Source organism: Anopheles marshallii, chromosome 2 (genome assembly GCF_943734725.1).
Source record: "Anopheles marshallii chromosome 2, idAnoMarsDA_429_01, whole genome shotgun sequence".
In the NCBI taxonomy this organism is placed as follows: domain Eukaryota; kingdom Metazoa; phylum Arthropoda; class Insecta; order Diptera; family Culicidae; genus Anopheles; species Anopheles marshallii.
Genome location: NC_071326.1, coordinates 83,938,678 through 83,956,651, shown reverse-complemented (window position 1 = coordinate 83,956,651; position 17,974 = coordinate 83,938,678). Strand labels below are relative to the sequence as shown.

The 17,974-nt window shown below is 39.9% G+C and overlaps 2 protein-coding genes across 2 annotated transcripts in view; one reads left to right on the top strand and one right to left on the bottom strand.

Moving 5' to 3' along the window:
- Positions 1-13,786, top strand: part of LOC128715077 (growth factor receptor-bound protein 2) — a 28,662-nt gene extending 14,876 nt beyond the window's left edge. The window contains exons 2-4 of the mRNA XM_053809963.1: positions 11,899-11,996; positions 12,075-12,360; positions 13,567-13,786. Of these exons, the coding sequence (XP_053665938.1) occupies positions 11,899-11,996; positions 12,075-12,360; positions 13,567-13,740 (558 nt within the window). The 3' untranslated portion in view covers positions 13,741-13,786. The remainder of the gene's footprint in view (positions 1-11,898; positions 11,997-12,074; positions 12,361-13,566) is intronic.
- A 2,508-nt stretch (positions 13,787-16,294) lies between these two features.
- Positions 16,295-17,528, bottom strand: LOC128706963 (protein farnesyltransferase/geranylgeranyltransferase type-1 subunit alpha). The gene is made up of 3 exons (XM_053801908.1): positions 17,387-17,528; positions 16,964-17,318; positions 16,295-16,817 (listed from the first exon to the last, which is right to left on the bottom strand). Exons 1-3 carry the CDS (start codon positions 17,526-17,528, stop codon positions 16,295-16,297), a joined length of 1,020 nt encoding a protein of 339 aa, XP_053657883.1.
- Positions 17,529-17,974: the final 446 nt, after the last annotated feature.

Genomic DNA, 17,974 nt, shown 5'->3' with positions numbered 1-17,974 from the left:
CAATCATAATAGAATGTTCCTTGTGAAAAGGTGGGAGTTTCATTTATAGAAACAATTACACAGCACGAATCCTGAAAATCCTACTAATGGATTCAAGATAATCCTAATTTTCAATGGAATATTCCAGGGTTAACTTCTTGGAAAACTTGGATTTAGTCGTTGTTGGCAAAGGCAAATAAGTTTTATCTACAAATGTAAATATTTACTAAATCTGGGTGCGTGTAGATTCATTTGTTATGTTATCGTAACCCTGTAACTTACATCAGGTCGAGTAAAAGCTATTGGGTGTGCAAGTAAATTTCCAGTTGTATTTCAAAGCTTTTTTTTTACGAAAAAAATGTTACTTCGTTTTTATTCCAAGGATTGTCCAACTTTATGTTTTATTTCCACAAATTTCTGCTTAATTATAATTTTCAGATTAAAAACCATTTCTCGTCTATTGGGCTAAAAATCGGGTAGGGCTAATTTGTGACTTCCTCCAGTAAACAGAAGTTTGTGGTATCCTCAAACTCAACACAACTTGTTTTACGCCCCACTCATGAGTACAAAGAATTGAAAAAGGAGTAAAAATGTGCGAGTTGAAACGAAAACGAGCGAGTAAGTGGAAACAAAAATTTCCGAATACAGTTTCAAAACAAATACAATAACTCCGTTGAATAAGCGCCAAGAAACAAATGTTTTACTATTAGTTTTAGCACAATTTTGCACCGTTAGGAGGTTTATCAAATATTTGCGGTTATGACGTTATCTTAATGCGTCAACGCTGGTAATGAGTAAGTAAAATGAAACACCCCCGTTTCTTATACGTTTAGCGGAAGCGGTCAAGGGAAGTATTGAAGTCGATAATGCAATACAAGCTGTTAATTGAACCGTGATGAATCGACGATGCATCGATCGGAGAGAAAAGAGCGAGAAGCTTTCTTTCGTTTAAATGAACGCATCAAACGAATTAGCTGCGTTCGATACCGATCCCCACTAATGGCTCATAATATAGTACACCCTGCTGATTCCACCATACACGACATTCTGCTAATTTGTTTCTTTAGTTGTCAATGGAGGTTTGGTGTATGTTTTATGCATTTTTAATTGAAGTTTATAAACAATTCCGAAGTCTTGGATAATTTTTTTATGTGTTTTTTTAGTTCATTGTACAGTCATGTGTCAGCTATAGTGTTTTACCCCAAAAATTAATGTAATGAAAATGAAGCGTTCCAGTCAGAATGACTGGTCCGGTAGTTCTAGTGTTAATAAAGCACAAAAGGAACCCCAAATGCCATTGTACCGATGGTGTAAAACTTTTGCAGAACTGCTGCAAACTTTCTTCAACACCCAATATGTAGGTGGGGGAGCTGTATAAAATTGATACTGTGGTTCCAAAATATTATTTCCAGCGAAGTGCGATGGGGTAAACAGTGCAAACATAAGTTCAGCGTGGTATTTACTTAACCAGTTGTGTTGAGTATTTAACAAACACAGCGATGTGTTGCTAAAGTTCTTTGAAAAATGAATAACACTGCTTCCGGCTGAGCAAGCATAGGTTTGCTACATTAAAATTTGGATGAATTGGTGCAGATTCATCACATACAAATTCCAACGGCTACAGGATGTTGGTTAGGTGTTTTTTTTTAAGCTGGATTTTAGTAAATTAACGTGAAAATTGGTTTGAAAATTTGTAATTTTATATTCCATAATTTCAAAAGTCCGACTTTTGCGAAGAGAAACATGATTATAATCTGAGTTTAGGGCAATTAAAATTGTTTGTTTCATGTTCATTATTTGAGCTGCTTTGAAACAATGATGAATTCTACAACTCATCATGGCACTGGATCAGCGTTCTATTTGGAGTTCCATCAAGCTTCTTGTCTTTGCCTAATAGAACACTTTCCCTTGTAATAGCAATATGAGAATGGGTGGAAATAAAACATTTACTCTTACAATTCAATAGCGATGGTGGATGAAAGGGCGGAGGACACACTAGTCGACATTATTTTCTGTGCGATGATTTATTCAGTCTGCATTTGCGACGAACTCCGCGAATCGTTCGCCAGTGCGAAAGGAGGCGTCAGAAAGTAAATAATGCTTCCACAGGCACCATTTTTTTATGGCATGGGAAGGGAAAGGAATGTATTGCATTCGCATACCGACAACTGATTCAATCCGTTGCCGGGTGCTCCTGTGTTTGTGCGCTCTGCGCTGGTACCGCGACGTCAGGGTGCTCCCAGGCGAGGTAACCGGAGTCATAAAATTGCATTCGGTGTTCGATGAAGCGGTACCAGGGACGATGACTCCCTTCGGTGGGAAATTGCAATTCATCAATCAACCGTGTATTGGAACGTGCAGCAACAACAAACGAATAAAAAAAAAATCAGATCGCCGTGCAGTGGTGGAATTGAGTTTTGTCGACGAATGAACACAATGAGGTGACGGGGGAAGGAGTATAAATCGTTGTCACACACGCCGTTTTCAACTACTTCCGATCGTTTGGAACGAAGCGATCGATGATGGGTTAGTGTGCGCGTATGTCTAGAACTCGCCAACGCCGTACACAACAAATGCATCGGCACTATTGATATGTTTTATGTTGGTATGAGTGTATGAGAAAAAAAAACCCTCACGGTACATACACCAGAGTGGTGCCACCAACAGGCAATACTACTTGAAAAGCTCCCACGTTGAATCCGACTGTGAACACGGGGTACGGAAACGAGGAAGTCAGCTAAATGTTAGGCACCGAAAACATATGCGTTGTGTTGTGCTGTCGACTTGTCCGGGGAGGGTGATTTACTGCACCACCGCATTTGTGGTTGGATTGGTCCGGTTTAGGTTTTGTTTGTATGTTTCATTTCGAAGCACTTCCATGAATAGGGCTTGTCGTTTTTCGTGCTTCATACCGAAGGCATTTTTATATTTCGACTCTTACGGACTTATGCTCGGACTCTAGCCGGGTGTTGAACGACAAGGCCATGTGTGACATAGAATTGTCACATCTTTTTTGTCACATAAAAGGATGTTTCTTCGTTTCTTCTGAATCCTTTTCAAATCGACCTTAAACGTGTCAGGGGAGCTCCAATATCCTGCACACTTTTTGCATCTTTTGCAAGTAAAAATCGGTTCTATTGGGAACGTTATGTACTCAATGTAAGCTTCAATTGCAAAATAATAACCTCAATTGCAGGGTTGTCGAACTAAATTGCTAAAGTGCGACCCATTTCTGGATCCTTTTCAAGTTAAACTCGAATTTAATTCGAGGATTCAGTATCTTTTGAGAGTTGTTTCCCGTTTTAAATGACTCTTCTCAAAAGATTTACTTAAAACAACAATAGGGTAGATCATCCCAAAAGTTAGAAAGCTTAAGCTTTAAGCCTGTATCTGCCAAATAATCCAGGTACCGGGCTGTATCATTCTGTACAGTTTCGTAAAGGACATAGCATTTTGACATAAAGAATGACACAAGGGATCATTTTTGTAAACTACAATTTGAGGAAAATCGATTTAAGTTTAGTAATTTCAATGCAATGAAATAATATACAAGTCTGATTATCAAAATAATCCTTTTTCAGTTCTTTTCGTTAAAAAAAATTTATTTACCTTTTTCGCACACGGGAAACTTGGCCTAACCTGGCTCAGAACAGCTAGCAAAATTCTTTGTTTTGACATTTGTCGAGTTTGAGTTTTGGCTACTTGGGTACTTTCATTGAGAAACCGATCTAATCCTTCTTTCCTAGGCTTAACTTGGCTTGCCATTTGTATGGCGAGCTGTAAGCGGATAAGCCTGGAAACGTCAAAACGCATACCAAAAACTGGCTTAGAGCGTGATCTACCCCAATGATAGTATCCTTACGATCTTCACGAGATTCATTGTCGCTCTCCACATGCCCCTGCTCACAAATACCGCCAAAGATGGTCCGCAGCGAGACCGTTGGCTTCCTACCGGGTTACCGGTTACATATCACGGTGCAGTAGCTGCATTCCATATCTTAAAAAAAGTCTTATAAATTGCAGGGAGTTTGTGGTGAAGCCCTCCAAGAAGAAGAACTCCAAGACCCTGCAATCAAAATTCAATTGATTCTGTCCAAAGCTTTCTCCGCTGACACTTACGGTTACGGACACTCGGCTGGTCGAAAAAGCATTCCTTGTTGTGTGTTTTGAATATCAATTTATTGAGTCAATCTTCTTCGAACTTTGGAAAAGTGGAAGGATTATAATTTTGTCTCTGCGTATTCCAGTTTAACTTAAAAAAGGTTCAACAATGGTTCGAACTTTTCTTCGATCAGCTACAATGTTTAACCTCAATACACCTTTAAACTAAAGTTACAAAACTTTAAGGTAAAAGTTTTATAAATTTCATTCCCATATTCCACTTTCCTAAACGGATTGAATCAAGTTGTTAATTTATTCCCGTATTCGAAGTTTGCCAACTCCGACCGCGCTCGGGCGTATCCATTTTTTCGGCTGCTGTCATAGCACTAACAAAAGGCAGACGGCCCGCGTTCTCTCCGTGCGGTTGATTTCCCGAGCCGAGGGAAGGATCCTGTTTTCCACGAGCATCCGTCTCAGTACCGTTCCGTACGGTTGATCAAACGAAATCACGGCCAACCGGTTGGTATACCGAATGTGGCCGGAACCTTCCAATCTTTCTTGTGCGGCCGCACGATGGGCTTTGCTACATTGAACCAATTTAAATTCTGGGTACCAGAAATCGCTATTCCGAACCAATTTGCCATAACCTTTTCTTCCGCCGGTAGCTTTTGTCGGGGTTGTCGATTGAACTGTAGGCATTTGGTAGAAGAAAACGGTTGCGATAACATTCGCCCGGCTTTTATCATGGTATAAAATTCAATTCACGAAAGTATAGTGTCTGTGTGTGTGTGATTGATGGGTGAATTTTGGCAACCTTTCCAAGTGGTTTTGGGTTGTTTTTTCTATTAATAACAACCGCATGGTTTTATGTTTATACAGTGCAAAAATAAGTTCATATAAAAAATCCCATTTTTTCCCACAAGAAATTTATTAGAATATTCAAGTAGAATTCCAGCTTTGTTGTGATTTACTAAATGTATAAAGTCATAGAAATAGTTTATTTTAATTAAATTTACCCTATGGAGGATCCCATTTGCATAACATCTACCCAACCCTTATCTACAGGGTTCTTCGCATTGACGAAGTTCGACAGGAAAGGGTGGCCAACCTACAAAAAGCTGTCGATATTATCTTTCTCGTAAGAGCAAAACAGTGCAATTTGTTTGAAAACCCGTCCTGGACGTTGAAGAAGGCCACTCTGGGCCAGCTGTGGGTGGCTTATGTTTTATGTAAAATTGTCGCTTTCATTCAAACACCACCCGGCGATAGTGGTTCGTCCCTTTCGCTTTCGATTTACACGCCTTTTTACAATGGTCCACCACGCACCTGTGTACCGTGTTCCGGTCCGGTCTCGGTTTCATTTTCCCCACAAAGCCATTTCGGTTGTCTTGTCGCCGCACCGTGCGGTTCGTTCGGCCGGACGGCCAAACTATTATTAGACTTTTTGCTAAGAAACTGCTCAATGCTGCTCAACGCTTGGGCCCCCACCACCCAGCCGGCAGATTGAGCATGTGTTTTCCGGGTGTGTTTTGTGCGATGTACTTATGCTGTCGTGGAAGTATATTAGCATAAAGACAAACTTAGCTACTACCAGACTGAGGCGCATCTAAGTAAGTAGAATGCTTCTTGATGGTTTCTTTATGTTCGTGGCTCTATAGGGTGGGACAGAGCTGACTATTCCTGTATGGCGCATATTTTTAATAGTACTTTTTTAATACATTCTTGACCGCCTTGTCCCCGTGTCCAGCAGCCCATCGTGATGTCCTTTTGTTCTAGCGAGATGATGATGACGGTCGTTTGTTTGTTATTTCTTCATGAATTTAAAAACGGTTACTTAAGGGGATGCTTAAGTGGAGTTTAAAGCACATAGTGCCTTAAAGCAACCGCATATAGATGCTTTGATAATAAATCCGTTAACCTCGGAGAGTGGACATTACGAACCCAAAAATGGCTTTATATTTTGTATTTTAATATTAACGAGATCATGTTAATGTTGCTTCACAGAAGATTCAGGTTCCATTTTTGCCTATTTCCTTACTCATTTTTATCATCAATTTACTCAAAATTGCACAATAGTTCATTGTAGTTCATTCCTAATGCTGATTATTCTCTTCATCCGGACGGTTTATAAGTGTCACTCTGTTTCTTAATCGTTAAAATTATAATGGTTAAAACATCAATATTTATTATACATAATATAATCTCTATATATTTTTGTTTGTCTTTACGTTAGTTTTAACTTTTGTGTTGATTAAGAATTTTTCTATTTTTCGTGCTGCTCTGTTTCAACCTAAGTCGATGTCGATGGAAATGTGTGCAAACCGTTTGCCATCACTGGCGTAAGGCTGCCAAAGGATAACGAATGTGACCTTCAAGATTCGCCAGAATCAGTCGCTTCCGTCCGTGATAAGGTGACAAATTGGAAAGAGATAAGAATAAAACGACAGGTACAAAGTATCGGCAGAATCCTAAGGAGAGTTTGTTCTACCTTTGCCGGGAAAAGATGGAAAGAACACTGAGACTACTGTAAAGCTTGATGTAAGAACGAGAACCTGGACAGAATCAAACCAACGAGACCCTTCGGGGCCGTCAAGACCGTCAAGCGACAGCGGCGAATCAGTGTCAGACTTTCATTTCCTGCGCTTGCTGGCGGCAGCACGTGGAGTACAAACCGGAAACGAGAAAAGAGGGAAAACACGTGCGGCGGCCGAAGGCAGAACTTCGCACAGGGAAAACCGTAACGCGAGACGAATTTTCCACACCTTCCTTCTGAGAATATGTGGCTTTCATCTTATTTTGTGTGATCTGCATACTTAGCAAAAACAAAACCAAAAACAGGGAGGAAAAAGGGACAAATTGAGCAAGATGCGAATGTGAGAGTGTATGTAGTGAAGAAGATCGAAGCGACGTAAATAAAATGTAGCTGTCGTAATATTTTTGTGTGGAAAATCATCCACGCATTTTGATAGTTAATATGTTTTTTTGTTAAGTATTTCTCACATAAAAGTGTATTATATTATTTTAAAGTGTATCCAACAAAATATTTCATTGTGAATGGTTCATCCTATGACTTTGACATAGTCAATAGACTATTTTTTATACATAATTTACCACGGAAAAAGTCGAACATGAATACAACCATATTTAACGAGTGCGATAAAAATAAGTAAGCACATGTCAGATGTGGAATACAGGGTATATCTGTCCAGTTCAACCACGTATCACTATCCTGTCGACAGCGTAAAACAATTCTCACGTATCGTACGAACAATCCTGGATTCCAACTCTGTAAAATCCCAACTCGAATGTGAAAATGTCGCTTAAGTTCTGTCTGGTTAAGCTCGGATCATTGCAATCGATCTAATCAAATTGCTTTCATTCGTGTTTCGATGTATTATAATTGTTTCAATAGTTGTTATAAAATAAGTACAATAATTAAAATATGTAAAAATATTACAATGGAGTATCAAAACTCGCAGTATAACCCTCCTGCCTGATATGTCAATCGAAAGTTCATTTTCCACTGTCGAGTTGGGATTTTAAAGAGTTGGAATCTAGTGTTTCAGAGTTAAATGGGGTTATCTGGTTCGAATTGTTCGTACGATTCGTGAGAATAGTTTCACGCGGTCGACAGATAGCGTTACGTGGTTGAACTGGACTGATAAACCCTGTAGGTAATCTATTATTTCCTTCATTTTGGTTGCGAAAAGTCTTTAAAATCCACTAAGAGTTGCACTCGTTTCAAATCAATTAGTCGTCAATAATCAGTCATTGCTTGGGAGATTCATGAATCGTTTGAGAGTCGACTCCTGATTTGATGGCTCCTTACTAAAGACTCACATGAGTTACTTGTCTCAAAAGATTCATTAAGCACAATGCTAGTCGCCACAGATGTGCAATAAAGAAAAAAATCACTCCCTATGCACAGGACTCCAGCAAGTATTTGTAACATTTGAATCTCATACTTTCACCAGTCCCCCGTGTATAACCCCCCTTTACTTTCCCGAACATTCGCATGCTTTTGATCTTGCCTTGTTTTTCATTAAATTATATAAATTGTGACATTTTCACGATTGCGACCTGCAGCCATATTGTGTTAATGGAATGGGAAAAATTACTTATTTAACGTGTTTCTTCTTTTTGTAATTGCCCAAGCCGGTTCGCGCAAGTCAAAAAACCGTGTAGCGTATGGAGAAGTTTATATTCGTTTTGTTTCGGTCGCTGAAATCGACGGAAGGCTGGGGAGCAATCGTTGGGAAAAGTTAACGACTTTACAAATTATTCCCCGCAAAAAGATCTATGCCCTTTGGTTTGCTTTTAGCTTCGCTTGATTGACGATTCGGCAAGGAAAACTTTGAACTGATTTTTTAAGGTTCATCACGGTTTCTTTTTAGAGGTAAATCACTTGATGGATAGACACGCGAAAGGAAAAGTTATTACCGCTTAGGTCGTAAACTTTTGGGAAGGTACAGAACAGCAATCACTTTCTTAATCGTTGCATTTTAAGCAGCAGAATGATAATGAAAATCGAGTCAAGTAAATCAAAAAAATCTCATAACCATCTATGCTGAAGTCCCTTGTTGCGGGGTTATTTGGTAATATTTATGCAAAAAGTTTATGTAGTTCCAAAATGTCCAAAGTTCGATTTATTGAATTCATCTATATAATTATATCGTTCTTTTTTGGTTTTTTACTACATTGTTTTTCATTTGATATTTATGGTCTTTGGAGAATTAATATAAAACTGAAATAAATAGTTTTAAATAAAACAAATAAATGTGCTGTAGATTGGAAAAATGAACCATTTGTTCTACTTAGGGCAGGGTCTATGAAAATGTTGCTCCAACATTGGCCGGGATTTTTTTTGTATGCATTTTGACGTTCCCCACAAAAAGCCACAAAGCCAAGTAAGTTGATCTGAACGACATTAGGCCATGTTTCACGTGTGCGAAAAATGTTAACAAATTTTTTTATATATTATTTTATTTTATTATTTTATATATTAATATTATTTTAATAATCAGACTTACATATTGTTTCGAATGAATTTAATTTAATGTTCACTTTCAATTTAATGTTTGTTTGCAACATATTTTGTTGCCAAAGGAACAAATCCATTTGTCTCATGTCCAATTGTTGCCGTAACTTTTCTAAACTTTGATATTGTTTAGAACCTTGGTTCTTTGGCTTCACGTAAGACATATAAATGATTCATATTCCATTTTTTTCATCATTAAAGTAACAGTTATATATATATCCGTGGTGGGAAATAAGGTTTCTTATCTGGAGTTAATGGTATCTGGTTTAATTTTGCCTTCCCCATGTCCTCCAAATGTCGCTCTTTGCACGGCGTTTGTTCAATATTTTTTCAGTGAATCGTAACTTCGTGGAATATTAGTTATCCTTTTGGAAGCAATACGGCCTGGCCGTTCTTGTTGAATAAAAAAAAAAGTTCCTTTTGTCCATGTTTTTTGACCATGTAAATATGCCAAATGAATATGCAGATACATTAAAAATGCGAATTTCAATACCTTTTGTTCCTCGCTTTTATTACTCATTAAATATATTCCTTACGTTTTACCACTATCAAATAAACCTTTTCATAGGGATGTCGTAGATTGTGCACTTGCTTAGCTACAATAAAGGTCATCCCTTTCCGATAAAAACCAATAAAAAAAACTCCTGCAGAAAAATGTTTCCTATTGCGGTGGAAACTTCGATTGTTCGTTCGGTTCGACGCCACATGTACGACAAAACCCTTTCCCAATAAAATGTTTATCTGTAACAACATTGTTTCTGCCTCGACTATCAAATGTTTGGTTTTGCACGGTCAAGCATCAAAAGCACGCTCCATTTCCCGTTTTTTTTTTTCTTTTACATCGCATCTTCGCTGTTGTTTCATCCGCTCGATCGATCATGTGTTTTCTTTACCGCGGCCGCGGTTGGCGCGCGGTGGTTTCGAAGTGGGAAATGTTTTTCTTCCATCTTGCCATAGGGGTGGGCAGGGCCTGGAAACTGGCCGTTTGAAGAGCACACATCGGTACACTTTTTATTTATTTTCGTACGACTACTTTTGCCGGCAAATGATCTGTGCTAGGGTTTGCCAGAGACCTAGGCATTCGTTTGGCCCAGAAAGGGGGTTTTCACTATCGTTCGATGGAAAACATGAAGCGGAGAAAAGTACCTGCAACACTTTCCTGCGAGTTGATTCCCCCGTATATCTGGAGCTATTTTGCTTCATCCATCCTTTGATGTTTCAGCATCTGTGTGTATGTGTTGTTTATTCATTGGAATAATTCGCTGCATTTTATGCGTTTAATGCTCTCCGGTGCACTGTTTGACAACATTAAAAAAAACTTTTACAACTTTTAATGAAGCTCCATCACGTACGGTTTAACAGACGATGTACTTACACTGCACTTTAGCAATTTACACTTCAATTACTTCCACTTAAAAAAAGCTATTCCATTGCTGCATTTTGGGCGTCCCAAAATGCAGATTTTCCTATTCCCTGCATAGTGAAAGTGATAACAAATAATGGAATGAGCTTCGTTGGATTAGGGGATTACGTATTGGGCGTAGTTTTCATCCTTTTTTTCACTACGCAGCCACACGAAAATGTGTGAAAATTCATCATCATGTATGCAAATTCGTTAGCGAGATTTACGATTTCATGCACACTGGCACCGTGTGCAAATGGGGCAGTGCTTGGGGTTATCGAATTAAAAACACTATCCGGCCATATTTATGATCATGCTGTCGCATATGTAGCGTTTTAATTAACTCCTCATTGCTTTCACTCTTGCCGCCGCCCAAAAACGCTTAGCCACTAGCCCAATTCCCATGGCAATGGCAATGTGTCCCACATAATATTGACTAAGTAATTTTATATCCATTTAGGGGCGGAAAGGGCGTTGGTTGGCATTGGAAACCTTTTTTTTTTAGTGTTTCATACTCCAAACCCAATAGAATACTCATCATGGCAGGTTGCAGGCTGCTGCTGTTCGCATTTCGAAAACTCCCGCCGAGTTAATGCCGGTTTGATGTGTTAAAAAAAACAATTATCATTGCCGAATTGATGCTGGGTGTGAACCAAAAACTCACCGAGCTGATGATTTTGATTAATTTTTGTGATCATCAATGCTTGTTCGCTTGGACGGATGTTTGTTTAATTACCGAATGGCTTGTTGTGAGTTTAAAATAATCGACTTTACTCATCATGGTTCAAATATTATACAATTCATTTTCATGTTCACGCTTCGAACGATAATCGAAGCGGTAGAAGGTGAAACTGTTTATTTACAACCAATAAATAATGAAGCGTCTGAGTGAACAAGCAAAGCAAACATACAAAAACATATAAAATACTAACCAATACAAGGGCAAAAAGAAAGAAAAGAAAACCTTTATCACTGAGCGTAAAATAAGATAAAATTGATAGTTCAAAAATTAAATCTCGAACACCAAAAAGATACCAAAACGACAGTGGATTGTTAACAATTTTAATCGCTGTACAGAGAGATGTAGCGTAGTTATTGCATAATTAGCTCAACTTGTCGCTTGACTGTTTTGCTATCTCGTTGAAATACTGTTTCCACTTGTTTTACTAACGTTTTCCCCTTGTTCTGGTCTGTATCTCTTTTCATTCTCGACGTGGTTGCTGCTACCATTAACGAATTTAATTCCATCAACACCATCTGCTGCACATTTCGTTGACGACCAAAAAAAAAAACAACTACACTCACCAAACCCCAACTTGGGCACCCCATGGCGCTAATGATGACGATGGTACGGATGGATCCTAATGCTGCCGAACAGATTTTAAATATGGAAGACGACATGAACTGGTACCGGGCGGAGCTCGATGGCAAGGAAGGACTGATACCTAGCAATTACATAGAAATGAAAAATCACGAGTAAGTTTTCTTGTCGGTTCGCGTAGGAATTACTTTATTTGATTCTAACTTTTTTTCTCTCTCTTTCTCCTTTTCCAGCTGGTACTACGGGCGCATCACACGAGCAGACGCGGAAAAGCTGCTATCGAACAAACACGAAGGAGCCTTCCTGATACGGATCAGTGAATCGAGCCCCGGTGACTTTAGCCTGTCGGTCAAGTGTTCCGACGGTGTGCAACACTTCAAGGTGTTGCGCGATGCACAGGGCAAGTTCTTCCTCTGGGTGGTGAAGTTCAACTCACTGAACGAGCTGGTCGACTACCACCGTACCGCTAGTGTGTCTCGATCGCAGGACGTTAAACTGCGCGATATGGTGCCAGAAGAGGTAAAAGTTTTCCCCGGAAAAGGGAGAAAGTAATGTTATAATCGCGAGTGACAGAACGTGCCTTGGTCATAGTTTATGTAACCCGCTTTGAATGGAGTTTGAATTGATGAAGGAAGTAAAGGACGAATAGAGTTCTCGTTTCCGAAATTCGCCCCTATGCTTGCTGCCCACTCCGATGTAGACTCTAAAAAGCAAGTCCACCACGTCAAACTAACGATAAGAGGTTTTACGTTTACGTTTTTTTAACGATATTGTCAATTCCAACGTCCTAGAATGCCACGATAGTTTACTAGTCGGTCAGTCGGACTCTTTGAACAGACAACTAAAATTGTTTACTTAAGGATGTTAAATCATATAAAATGTTCGCATAGTGTGTCCCACTCGCTTGAAGCGCTCATTAAGTTGTCAACGAATGAATTTACGCTTTTTTATGCTCAAAATCGATTACATCAACTACATCATGCAGCAGAAGGAACTTGATGTTCGCTTGTAATCAAACTTAATTATTGCTTCGGTAAATTTACTGTAGTGTACTACTTTTGTTTTCTTTACACCACTTCTTTACACATTCTTACATAGCCCTTCTGAGTGTGGTGGCGATGTTTCTGCATCAATTCTAGCAAGTTCCCAGGCACAGGATGTGCTGTTACGTCCTGCCGCTTTTCGTAGAAGAAAAAAAACCCGGCACATATTCTAGTGCGCCCGTGCTGGTAAAACGTTAATGGCGTAAATTTAATTTTATCACCACCTCTCCACGAGCCAATCAGATGGACGCATTCTTTTTATTGAATGTTCCTTGCGTCGCTCCCGTTGTGCCCTTCATTCCCCACGCGAAGAAACGTGTGGCAACGAAACGGAGAAATGTAATAATAATGTCCCTTTTGGCATCCCCCACCGCTCGGTGGCCTTAGATGGCCTCCTGTTCGGATTGAATTACGCCCGGTGGCGTTATGGTAACTGTCCGGTGCGAAGAGAAGTAGTATAAATGTGTGTTTGATAAGATAGTTGCACCGAAGGAACACTTTAGTATCGGTCAATTCTGGCAACTTCTCTACCGGCTATAAACGAGTAATGCTTTAATGATAGTTTTATCCGTCCTTTGAGTTCAATTGCCGATTGTTGGGTTTGCTTTTTAGATAGATAGAAACACCCTTATGCTTCATTACCATGTTCTCATGCTGGCTTTTGTTTGTTTTTTTTTTTTAGATGTTGGTGCAGGCTTTGTACGACTTCGTAGCGCAAGAATCCGGCGAACTGGACTTCCGACGAGGGGACGTCATCACGGTGACGGATCGTTCCGATGAGCATTGGTGGAATGGCGAGATCGGCAACCGGAAAGGACTGTTTCCAGCAATATACGTAGCACCGTACCATTCATAAAACATAAGTATTTTACTCGCCTCCTGGCGCACAGCACACCGTACATGCATACCCTCACACATATACACATGCCATGCCGCGGGGAACAAACGAGCGGAATGGACAGCAACGCGAAAAGCTGCGAACCACACCTAAACCGGGGCAGAATGCGCAAATTTGCGAGCGCCCGCGCAACCACACTTCCACAAATGCTCCATCATCCCCACAGTTGGTGGGCGCATATATGCGCTCAGTTTTATAGTACAGTTTATACACGTTTTGACAACAGCAACTCAAACCCGAAAAGAAATTCCGATTATTGAACAGCAAGGAAGGTATTTGCCGTATCGAAAATGTCAACCAATAACAATTTCCAGCTAATAGCAAGCAGAATGTGTGTAAAGATCACATGGGGAATTGCAACAATTCGAAACCCACAACAAATGAAACCTTTTCGTTTGTAGTCTCTCTCTCTCCCTCCCTTTCTACTCACACATACATACACACGCAATACCAGGATTATTTTAATCGAGGCTGACGTTCGGGAATGGAATCACCGCAAATGATGAAAATCCCTCCCCCATCCCTATAAATATTATATATTTTTTAAATGTGTAGAGAAAAATGCAAAAGAAACGGTAACAGGAAGGAAACAATGTAACGGAACAGCAACGTAAACGTAGTACGCAATAGAATACGTGCCAGGTGTCAAATGAACCGGAGCAGTAAGAAAGACTCGAAACATGCGAATGGAAGTGTGTAATATGCTAGTTGTGTAGAAATCGGGCTAATATTGAACGTTAAAGTTAGGTTTACAAAAGGGAAAAGTTGAAAAAACATAGCAAAAAAGAAAGGATAGGACAGAAACCACCTTGTGTCATCACCACGTTTCATAAAATATCACACAAATCAAAATGAGATCAAAAGCTAAAAACTCACAAACCGAATTCGAAAACCCAATTCGAATAAGCGAAAGGGAACATGTTTTACTGCTGGCCCTTTTTGCTGTAATGCTTGCGTTAATTTGATCGATATCAAACCTATACTGCAAACACACACAATCTCATTTTTAGATGCTTAGTTTAGAAACAGTTTTTTGAACGATCTTACACAATTTATACTCCTTTTTATACAGTGCATTTGGTTTGCTATTACGATCAGCATCCAATTTGGGTCACGGCTTGTGTATGCGCGCGTGTGTGTGTACAGTACTAGTATCGTTTGATGGAAATGTGCTCCAACCATTTTGTACTCATCCTTTTTGATGCACGTTATTGGCATTTGTTTGGTTTGACCGTGTCCCCAGGCATCTTTTGCATTCGCTTTAGGTCATAGTAAACCAATGAAGATGATTCAAAAGGTTGAATTGGAATGTGATTTTGTAAACATCCTTTACCTGGTTTTACCCCGGTATAGATACAGCCAATCGTGGGAAGTAAAACACAAATCAAAACCATAAAGCAGGATGCATTTGCAATATTCACGATTGCGAAAGCCACACAATTTGCGCAATACGTTTCCGTAAATTTCGTATCGTGTGTGTGTGTGAGTGTGTGCGCGTATTTGCCAAAATGAGACGATCGGATTTTTGAAACTTTAATTAAGCGTATTGAAAACAAAAACAAAACCAATCCCTCTAACGTACCGCAGATTGTGGAGCAAAAGGCAATGCCGAAAACGAGCGCGCGTGTTGTGTGGCGACTGAAGCGAACAGCGAATCAGAAGGAAGGAAAGTAAGAACAGAAAGTGTGAAGGTGGAAGAATAAATGAATCCTCAAGTGAACCCATTTGTATAAAGGTTAAGCATATTATCAAAATAGCGCATTTCTTCAAACAAGTGACATAATAAAAATTGAAAGAAGAACTCAAACAAAACAAACAACCGGTCGGCTACTCGAGCATAACAGGCTCGTAAGAATGGGAAATAAAACGAAACATAAGCAAACGACACATGAATGGTAAAAGTTCGTACGTGTGAGGTGTGTGTATGTGCGTACCTTCTCGGGAAGTGCGAGAACCATATACTATCTAATTAGCGAGGCCACAAAATGAAACAACAACAAACGCTTGGAAAGTCGGAAGGACGAACGGATGGCGGCGAGAGAGGACTAGTGGAGAAAAGTAGTAGTGAACATGGAAGAAGAAAAAAATATTAAGAGCAAACAAGAAACAAACTAATAATAACACCAGAGATATAAAAATATTCGAAAACGATTGTCCGGTTCGTGTGTTGCTCAGAATGTCACACGAAGATGTTAATATTGCACGAAAGAACAAGGTAAGTTTCGCATGTAAAATATTATAAAATAGGAAGCGACCTAAATTAGAAATCACCGTAATTTAGCTTATAAAGTAATTAGAACCCTGCAAATCAACTGATCGCTCTTTTCAATATCTTTCAAATTAAACATTCGCAGTAATTCCTTTACGGATTGGTGATTATTTTCGATACTGTGATAAATTAATTGCAGCCAGCTAAGCTTTTATTGAAGGAAAAGGAGAAAAAATTAACAAAATTATTGCTACACCCAAATTCATCGCCCCGACTACCGCCTGTTATTGTACCGAGCTGCTATTAAACGCCATTTCTTCCGCTGCCTGCCGTTGTCCGTTCGGACGCTTTCCGCCGGAAGTTCTCGGCAATGTATCGCCAGTACTTGCTGCGTATCTTGTCGTGCTGGTTGGCCATCGACTCGCACAAATCCTGCACCTTCTGATGGTACAGTTCGGCTTCAGCATCATTTCCACCCGACTCGATCACATCAAAGTATTGCTCCTCGTACAGATCCACCAAGAACGCCAGCAGATACGGTGACCGGATGCCGTCGTTGTAGAGTGCCTCACAAAATTCGATCACGCTTGGGAACTGAGCTAGCTTCCCGGTGCCTTGCTGTAACAGCCCGCGTAGAAAATTCCACGGGCTCTCGTTATTCTTGATGAGACCCACACGCGTGATAACGTAGTTGACCTCGCGCTCCAGCACTTCCGGTGTAAAGCCGCCATGTTTAAGTACGAAAAACCGTTCGTTCCAGGCGGAATTATTGCGCATATCCTCCGATATTAACCGGTCCACGTAATGCAGCTCATCGTCGAACAGACTAAGGAGAAAAAGAAGATGGACGGGGCGGTTCATTAATAAAACAGGCTTATCAAGCGAAATACACAAATGATACCAGCGCCCTAGAGTCACGTAGCGCTACGGTGCGCAGTAGACAAACATCATTACGTGTGCAATGTAACGTACTTGTAATTTTTTATGACCCACTGCCGATGCTGCCATGCATGATAGTTCTTCGCATCCATGTCTAGAATGTTTTCGGTCAGCGCCAGCTCGCTTGACGGATCATCTAACCATTCCACGATTACACGACGATGATGCCAAACTTGGTAATTTTTCGGATTGTCCGCAATAACTCGCCCAATGTACGACAACTCCTCGTACAGATCGGCATTGAGCGCTTTCAGTATGTCTCTACGGTACTGCCATACGGTATAGTTGGCTGCATTAAGCTTGGCTGCGTCCTTCGTCAGCTCCAGGGCACGCTGCGATTTCTCCTGTCGGGAAATGATCGCTCGCAGATATCCAAACACATCGTTAACTAAAAAAATAAGCAGAGTATTAGATGGAATCGGTCAAGGACATCAAACATGTCGATTTAATACTTACAGCGCTCACTGTACTGAATCATCACGACCGGATTCTCGCCATCGTCCTGTGGCAACGGTTCGAGATCGGACCATTCCGGCCGGCGCGAGTACAATACCCAATCGTCGGAAAAGTCTTCATCTGAACTGTTACCGTCTGCCATCGAGTAGGAACGTGCGTTTGTTTCTAAACCTTAAAGAATGATTTGAACGGATAGGAACTCGTTTTTATTGCCGAAAACGGAGTGTATTTTGTATGTTTTTTTTTTTATTGTGCATGTTTTACAATCCGTCATCAAATAAATATCAAGATTCATGGAAAAAAGATAGATTTTTATTTTGACAGTTGATAACCCATTCGCCTTCCTTCTCATGAATTCATTAATTATAGAAAATATACAGACTTGATTTTTGATAAAAAGAGGCACTTAATTTTTGTAGAAGAGTTGGAGTTTTCAACCGTCTTTAGATTATTTTTTATTTGTGCGTAAATTTTCACAAATCCCATCACGGCACTATTGATCTTGGCAAACTGTCTTTTTGACAGTAGTGCGACACTCGTCAAACGCAGTTCAATGAAGGGGAAAATCGCGTGATAGATTGTGGTGTG